The sequence below is a fragment of the Cucurbita moschata genome, unplaced genomic scaffold (assembly GCF_002738365.1).
Source record: "Cucurbita moschata cultivar Rifu unplaced genomic scaffold, Cmos_1.0 Cmo_Scf00013, whole genome shotgun sequence".
Lineage (NCBI taxonomy): Eukaryota > Viridiplantae > Streptophyta > Magnoliopsida > Cucurbitales > Cucurbitaceae > Cucurbita > Cucurbita moschata.
The window spans coordinates 5,332,787-5,341,405 of NW_019268529.1; the positions used below are offsets into that span (position 1 = coordinate 5,332,787).

Sequence of the window (8,619 nt, forward strand, 5' to 3'; positions counted from 1 at the left end):
GGGGGGGGGGGGGGGGGGGGGGGGGAGAAACTGTGATGAGAGAGAGAGAGAGAGAGAGATAGAGACCGATAAGAGTACCTGAGATCAAGAGAGGAAGAAGATCTAAGGGAGTGAGACAACAAGCCAAGAAATGCAAGCGGCAGCGACACTGCGCGGTAGTAAAAGATGGAGTGCAGAGAAGGCGTTAAATTTGAAAAGAAAGGGAGGGACCCAGACGACTAGGGTCTGTGACATATTTTCATGTTCTTTGCGATTGCCATGGCTATAAATCAACTGCAATCTTTTTTTTCTTTGGATTTTATCACTTCTGTGTTCATAAACTTCAAATGCCTTGTAACTATTGTATTGTATAGAACATATAGAGAAGTTGAAAACTTGTAATGAGTTGGGATAAGAATTGGACAAGTTTGTAAAGCAAGTTGATAGGGTAAAAGAAAAAATGCGTTTTTTTGAAACTTTGATGAACTAGCGTCAAAATTATGAAGATAAAAATGCATATGCGTTTGTTTCTAGCATCAAACTTGGTGTTGATTGTAGCCGTGAGATACTAAAACTAACGCCTTAGTGATGATACCTGCGCAATTTTCTCTTTATTTGACTGTGTATGTGGACGTTGAGACTCCTTCTCAAGTCAAATTTCATTATATTCCTCTTTATACTCGAATCTTCAAAATATTTTCATATTTATCAATAAAATCTCAATTACTTCAATTTACTAAAATGCCTCAAATTCTACCTCTTTTAACACAAATACACGCCAAAATTACCCTATTTAACTATTATCTTTTTAGTTGGTAAATAAATCGTGAACACAAAGTTCCACTAGTTTGTTCAATAAACATTATCATATGGAAGGACATTCAATTAGAAAAGCTGTAACCATTATTATATGAGATAGAATTTATAGTCGTTCAATAATGAAAATACAAAGTGCTCAGTCCAATAACTATGTAAATAATTTTTTTAAAGCCCTCGTAAAAGAGTTTTGATACTCTCGAAGAATTTCTCTCATGAAAAGGTTGTCAAAATCTAATAAATAATTAGCTAGCTTCAATAGGGAAGATATGGAGTAAAAAACGTAAGCTTTCTAGAGTTAAATTCACGAATATAATTATATAAATTTGGTAAACAATCTAATCCTTCAATGAAATTGATTTTTTTAACCCTTTTAGGTCTACAAAATCTCCCTCCTTCACCCAACAGTTGGTCGAGAAAAAAAGTTGATTAAAGTCGGCTATTTAATTATTAATTAATTATTTTAATTCAACTATCGGTAACAAATCGGCAGGAAGTTGCTGCAATCGTCGAACACCGACTACTATAAAACTCCTTGCGGTGGCGGACAGCCAAAACTTGGGCAAATTTGTTTCAAGCATGGCTGCTAATTTCTGGACTTCATCGCACTAGTAAGCTCCTATAGAATGCCCTCGCGCTAAATCGATTCTTTTCTTTTATACATCTTGTACCAGTTTTCTTGTTCTTTATTTCTTTATGCCGATGTATCCTACAGCAAACAACTCATGGACCAAGAGGAGGTCGATGTGGTGCAATCGCTCGATAAAGATAGGGGCATTACTCTTGAGGACTTCAAGCTCATTAAGATGCACATGGCCAATTGTAATTACCCTTTTCGCATCTTCCTCTTCTTCTTCTTCATTTATTTTTTTTTAAATTTTGTTTATTAACGGATTTTTGATCTCGTATTGGTTACCACCGTCCCCCCCTGTTCTCTTAGTTTAAGTAGAACACACAATAAATTTCTCTTAATTTCAAAGTAGGATAGTTCTTTGGACTAACGTTATCGACAATATGCAAGCGATCCTAGGCAATGTCCTATCTTCCTTCAGCCTGTTACTTACCCAATGCGAAAAGGAGTGGGCAACAAGAGAGATTTTTAATGTTTCCTTCATCTCATCTGTAAACAAATGGCTTTGGAGTTCTGTCACAGAAAAGGAGGCTTTGTGGAGGAGCAACTTACCCAGAAGAAATCTAGAGGGAAAATAGATGAATGCAAAATGATTATATTTCAATTACACCCCCCAGACTTTATGCAATCCTCAATACTGAAGACCTTTTTATTAGTCAAGTTTGGAACCCCACAAATGGTACTTGGATTCAACCATGTGATGATAAATGTAAGTACACATCTAATGGCTTTGGGATTTGTCAAAATGCTTTGATGCTTGGCTCTAGCTTAAGTAAATGGATTTGGAAGAATGGATATTGAAAGAAAGTGAAAATATTAGTTGAGAGCTCCTTTTGGGTGGCATTAATAACATATGACACAATCCAAAGTGAATTCGACCTTCCTCTTTTTCCACATTATGCTCTTATGTGCATAGAGGACAAGAAACCACTTTTTTGGATTTACCTTACATGGTCTTTTCGATTTGAGCTTCAATTCACACTACTTTTGAAGCTTTCCTCAGCTTGTGAGTTTTAGATCGAAATTTACCAAAGTAGGAGCGCAATTATATAATTCATTGGATTCCACTGGGAAAAGATCCTTAGATCCAATATGGTTTCTCTGAATTATTCAAAGGGAAAATTGGTAGAGCAAGAGAATTGATGCGCCAACCTCTTTATTTTCCTCTTGATTTGTTTTCTTTTCTTTTTTAGATGTGCCACCTCTTTAACTTACTTCGAATCATAACAAATTATTTTGGATTAGATTTTTTGGAGACTTCTCTCCTTTGTTGTTTAGGGTACACCATTTTGGTATTGGAGCAACTAGTTGGCTTATGATGGCTGCTGGTAATAAAGACTAGAAAGCTCTTGTTACTGAATATTCAACAATGCACATCGAAGTACAAGAGGATATCGATTAGACTACCCTTTTCCCAAGAAGAGATGAGAGAACATGGTTGGTATTGTGATGAATAAGATTTGACTACAATATGTGCAAAACATAGACATGCAACCCAATAAATGCATATGATTCGACCTCCACGAGAGTGGTGAGGAAGCCTGATTGGGTCCTTAGATTAGGTTTTCCGTACAGAACACTGCCCTTTTCAAGCACTAAATTTGAGACCGCACTCAACAGGTGTCTTTTGGCTGGTAGTCTTCAACAACGAGCTTGGTCCACGATTGTGGAATATGTGTTGAAAGAAGATTTCTTGCCCTATCGCAGGAGGAGGAGGGGTACCTTTTCACAAGGGAGGGTTCCTTCTTTTCCTAAGTGGGGCATCGGGTATCACTAGGGTGGGCGAAGGTGCTCCGTACTCATTTTGCTTGGCAAGCAAGTAATTTTGCCTTGTACTGGATTGGGTCAGAAAGACTTAAGGTATTCTTTTGGATTGATTTGACAGGTAGTTAGAGGATGCATGGGAAAGGAAAATTTTTTCAATAATACAAAGGAAATCCGGCCTTGCTGTTTTGATCCCAATGATTCCGTTTATGGAGTTTGTATCATTTGAGCCTAAGTCTCTTTTTCATTCATTCAATGAAAAGTTTTATTTCTCATCAAAAAAAGAAAAGATTCCGAGGACTCGGGAAGAATTTGAGTAGATTTTCTAGCCTGATTTTGTATTTTGATTATGATGAATGCTTTCATGGATTTTTACAAGAGTTGATGGGTCAAAGAATGAATTATCTTTTTGTTTTTGGGATTGAAATTGAAGAATTTTTATATTAAATTGCCGATGGAAGGAAAAGGTTTTTGGATAAAAGATTTTACAAGAATTGTTGATCTCAACTCAAATCTTACTATTATTTTGAACTACAAGTCTTCAAATATGTTGCTGAATTCTTTCTAGTATTATGATCAGAGGGAATACCCATCATATATGAGGATTCTTCTCTTTGGGTTTCAGTTGCAGTTTTTTCTTCTGTTATTGGTCCTTTCCTCACCTCATACCCCTTCAGCTTTCTACTCGGAAGGTTAAAATCTTTAGGAAATTAATATATATATTTTTTTTGTTTGATAGGTTTTATGTGGGAGATTCAACACTATGGGTCGTGTCTAAAACATCCTTCTTTCATTATTTTTCTTGATGCATTCTATATAAGCATCAAGTATAGGATCTTCATCATTTATTGTGGTGGTGTTAGGTTGTTTAATCCCTCTAGGTTCGATAGCTGGATTTTTTTGGCTTGTGTTGGATGTGGAATGGTGATTGTTACCGTTATGATTGAGGAGGTGCTATTGGATTCACCTTTTCTTCAAAGAGCATAGTTCTGTGTCATGTTAGTTTCTTTGCTACCATGAAGGGAGTTTGGTTCTAGAGGAATAATAGAAATTTTAGAGATGTGGTGCGATCTCGTGCTGGGGATTTGAAGGTGGTGAGGCTTAATGTCTCCTTATAGGCGTCCATCATTAGTCCTTTTTGCAGTTATGATCTTGGTTTAATTTTGTTGGATTGGAGCCCATTTTTGTGGTTCTGCTGGGCTTGTTTTTTTGTATACCCTTGTATATTTTTTCACGTTTCTCCATTCAAGTTCAGTTTCTTATCACGAAAAAAATGAATTCAAATATGAGTATGGGATTGTTTATGGGGGCTGGTAACGAAAAACCGTTACTACAAAATTTTGGCACCCCCAAATTGCATGCAACAGTCTTATATTTCACTCACAGGGTCAAGATTTTACCAATCTAGTCTCATCCTAGCCTACGGTAATTTATGTCCAAAAATATGTAAATAGAACACCAAAATTTTAGAGGAAATTCTTTGAGAGCATGCGGTGTTGGACCAAAACATAGTTCTATTTAGATTTAGAGCCGCATAATTGGGTCTATCACTGTGATGCAAAGAATTTGAAAGGGTTACACAAAAGGAAAAAAGAAGAACCTCAAGAGAACTTTTCTCGTAGATATTTTCTTATTAGTTTGGTTTTTCTTTGTCTTCCTAAATTTTGTATGGTACATTTTTCTATCTTTAAGAATGAAAATAAAAGATTGTTTTAAAAAGTAAGAGAATAGGTTGTTCTCTGATTCTTGTTTTCCTTTTGTTTCAGATATACTGAAGTTGGCTCAACATGTGAAAGTTAGACAAAGGTAGTCATGGTTTGGTTATTTCTTTATTATATCATTATGTTTCACAATTTTGTAAGATATTGTCCACAATTGCATGGAAATTATTCCTTGAAAATGCATGAATTCATGTTGAGTTATTCGTTTTTTCTTTTATGGACTCAACAGTGGTTTCCTTTTCGTAGTTCTTGTATTACTGCTAAGTTGTGAGAACAAAGAAAACAAATTCTTTGTATTTCTGTACCATGGATGACCTGGAAGTCTTTTCTATAAGTTCCTTTCTCGGGTTTGAGGATTTTATCCTCTATATCTTTACTTATTCTATCAATGAAATGTGATAGGATAGGCAAAACCTTCATAACTTTACGTTTACAAGGAGTGCACAAGGGAATTAGTCTGGTTAGATAATTGTGTATCAGAGGGTATATTTTGTAATTAGGAGAAATGTTGGCCCCTTTAGTAAGGTTTGTCAGAAGAGTGTATTTAGTCAATAATGTAAGTAGTAGGTATTCTTGCCATTTGTTTTTAAACAAGAAATGTAATTTTTCATTGAATAAATGAAAAGAAACTAATGCTTGTACAAGCTTTGGGAGTGAATGTACCCAGAACCAAACAAAAGCAAAAGGAACACAAGAGCAACCCAATTAGGAATAAGAGACAGAAAAGGAAACTCCCACAAAAAACAAGAAATTAAGCTCACAAAACAACTAAAGATCCTTTGGAAAAAAGCCCCACACAGAAGCTGCCCACTGAAATGTGCACAAAAGACCAACAAAAACTTGAAATAGATGCCACCAAATCACTAGGGACGCTCATAAGACAAGGTCAAAAGACCAAGAAGCAATAGACAAACCAGCTCCAGCAGAATAAACCTAGAACAAACTTTAAAGAACCTTCAAGGATAGAGTGAACAAACAACAATGGAGTGAAAAAACAAGAAAAGCCAAGACCCCAACCAAATTAGGAGAAAAACAGCGATGAAAGCTGCGGAGGAGAAGCTAATGAAAAAAAAAGGCTTGGAGAAGGAGCTGTAAAACTATGCTTGAACATTATTTCCATCCAAATTTATGGGAGAAATTTCTCAAAACTCAAGGCTATGAGCTTGAGTAAACTCATTGTCACATTCTTGAAATGAAGAATAGATCTTCAAAATAAGAGTCCTCAACTACAATATCATCACTCTTGTTTTCTATGGGCAGCAAGGTAGACTCCACACTGTTCATGCTGACAATTGATTCAACATCTAACTTATCCTCACAACATGAGAGAGAATGAGAAGAAGTAGGGTCTTTTTATAGAAATAATGACTCATTTGATGAGGACAAAATCAAAATTTGTTGGTGGAGAACTTATTAGCTGCCATGGCTGGAGATTCATCAAAGGGCGTCTCAATGGGTCATTGGTTTAGTTGGTCAATAGATGTCGTACATTGGAACCCATGGTTATGGAACCATCAAACAAACTACAATGTGACTAGAAAAGACATGCTCATTCCAACATGTCTTCTAGTCAGTGTTTTATGTTGCGTAAGTAGTGTCAAGAATCATACCGAATGATTTCATTGTCCTTTTTTTGATAAAATGTGTGGCCCCTTTTTGTCCTCCAGAAATATCTTTTATGTAAGGAATCTGAGTAGTAGTTATGAGGGCAAGAGAACCTAGGGAATTGGTTACTATTTTTTTTTTAATAAGATAGTAAAAAGGGGTGGAAGGAAGGCTACTGGGGGAGTGATTAGCTGGAGGGAAGTGGTGCAATGATTAGCTGCAGGGAAGAGGTGCTCTTGAATTTGCCCTTTTGTTTTGTACACATTGATATTTAATACTATTCAACTTGATTCATACATAAACATATGTAAGTCTTTCTTTCTCTATTTTCAATGAGAAACACATTGTCATTGTTATTTTAGCTTTTGTCATAAACTAGTTCATGTTTTCCAATGGAAATTCACTTGGCTTAATTTTCTAAATTGTTTCCTTTGATAAGTTATTGTTTTTGTGTTTAATCGTTTTTCCAGGGTTACTGCAACTGCTATTACATATATGAGACGTGTTTATACCAGGTATAGTAGAATTCTGTCGCAGAATGGAAAAATTCATCAAGCCATTGACTCGTATCTGTTGTTTTAGTTTGAGATCAATCTCGAATTTTGTAATCAGAAATGGTCTCAAGTACACTGAGGTTTTAATGTTTACATAGCTGAGATGACAGATGGATGAACTATTTTATTATTCTAAATGATACTCATATTTCATGCAAGAGTCAATATCTCTTCCAAGATGAGGAAAGAGAGCCGATCTTGTCCTTCAATATCTATCCTTAACATTTTGTTTGAGAAGAGTCATGAAAATAAAGCATACAGAATTTGTTAATCTAAATATTACATCGCCATCAACATGTGAAATCTGTGAGTCTAGCTCATGCAATTGTTGCTACACGGCACTAGGGGTCTTTCCTTCTTTGTAGTTGAATCTACGCTAAGAAACAAAACTATTTAACTCTTTTACATTTGAATTCATGCTTTCATTGAGAAGGAATAGAAGAATGTAAAGGAAAACAAAAAGACAGCCCCAAAAAAGGAGCCAAACTATCAGATCAAAGATCAATTAGAAAATAGACAGAATGAGGATGAGATTAATAAAGCCTCGTCCTTACCTGCACAGAAAAGATTATGTTGTTAGCTAACAAGAGATAGGATAAGAGAAGCTTATCTCTTCCTGCCCGAAATTCTTGAAGAAGGTTGTTCTCTACCCTTGAAACCAAACTACTCAAAATATCTTCCACTTGAAAAAACGGGTAAGAGAGAGGATTACCTTGTCTCAAACTCCTCGATGCACAAATCTACCTCTATGGACTTGATACATCTCGAGATCCAAGATCTCCATTTGTAGCCAAAAATTTTCTTCCAAAAAATCCTGATCCACATGGTCATAAGTTTTTTCAAAATCGACCTTAAAGATCAATTCTTCATGCTTACAATTTCCATAATCCTCAATGGCCTTGTTGACAATAATAGCCTAGTCCAAAATTTGTCTACATCTATAAAGGCCCTTTGGAACTTGGATATTGTCTTAGGGAGAATCTCCTTATTTTGTTTTAACAAAGTACAAAACTTCTCATTTATGAAATAAAAAGAGACTAATGCTCAAACTTACCTGGGAGTGAAAATAAGAGCATAAAGCTCATCACAAAGGAAAAACAAAATTAAGATCAATACCTAACAAAGAAAAGCACGTGGATTGAGAACACAATGAAGAAGCTTTCAAACTAGCAAAATCAAAGCTGGCAGCTCAAGGAAGAAACTTATCCTTAAAGAATCTCAAATTCCAACCATAGATCCAACAGGAGCTTTGATCGCATTAGATCATAATAAAAGGGACATTGAAGCCAATGAATATTGACCTTCAAATCGGAGGAGAATACCTTAGGTTCGTTGAACATAGAGAGAAACTTGTGTCAACACTTATGGACACTGATCACTATACTAATAGGTCTAAAATTCTTCACCCTTGCCCAATTTTTCTTCTTGGGCACGAGACAGTCAGAGGTCTCATTCAGGAATTTGTTTAGAATTCCTTTCTCATAAAACTCACACAAAAAAAAAAAAAAAAAAAAAAAAAAAAAAAAAAAAAAAAAAAAAAAAAAAAAAA

General features: G+C 35.4%; 2 protein-coding genes across 3 annotated transcripts in view; one reads left to right on the forward strand and one right to left on the reverse strand.

Moving 5' to 3' along the window:
• LOC111451260 (small nuclear ribonucleoprotein SmD1b-like) overlaps positions 1 to 545 on the reverse strand; it is a 4,677-nt gene extending 4,132 nt beyond the window's left edge. Inside the window, exon 1 of the mRNA XM_023091609.1 lies at positions 79 to 545. The gene's annotated coding sequence lies outside the window, so the exon portion shown is untranslated. The remainder of the gene's footprint in view (positions 1 to 78) is intronic.
• Positions 546 to 1,200: 655 nt separating this feature from the next.
• LOC111451709 (cyclin-C1-1-like) overlaps positions 1,201 to 8,619 on the forward strand; it is a 14,576-nt gene continuing 7,157 nt past the window's right edge. Inside the window, exons 1-4 of one of the 2 annotated variants that reach the window (XM_023092228.1) lie at positions 1,201 to 1,406; positions 1,511 to 1,617; positions 4,957 to 4,996; positions 6,987 to 7,031. In XM_023092228.1, coding sequence (XP_022947996.1) covers positions 1,375 to 1,406; positions 1,511 to 1,617; positions 4,957 to 4,996; positions 6,987 to 7,031 — 224 coding nt within the window. In that variant the 5' untranslated portion in view covers positions 1,201 to 1,374. Of the gene's footprint in view, positions 1,407 to 1,510; positions 1,618 to 3,487; positions 3,507 to 4,956; positions 4,997 to 6,986; positions 7,032 to 8,619 lie in introns of those variants that run through there. The other variant, XM_023092229.1, reaches the window with a different exon arrangement.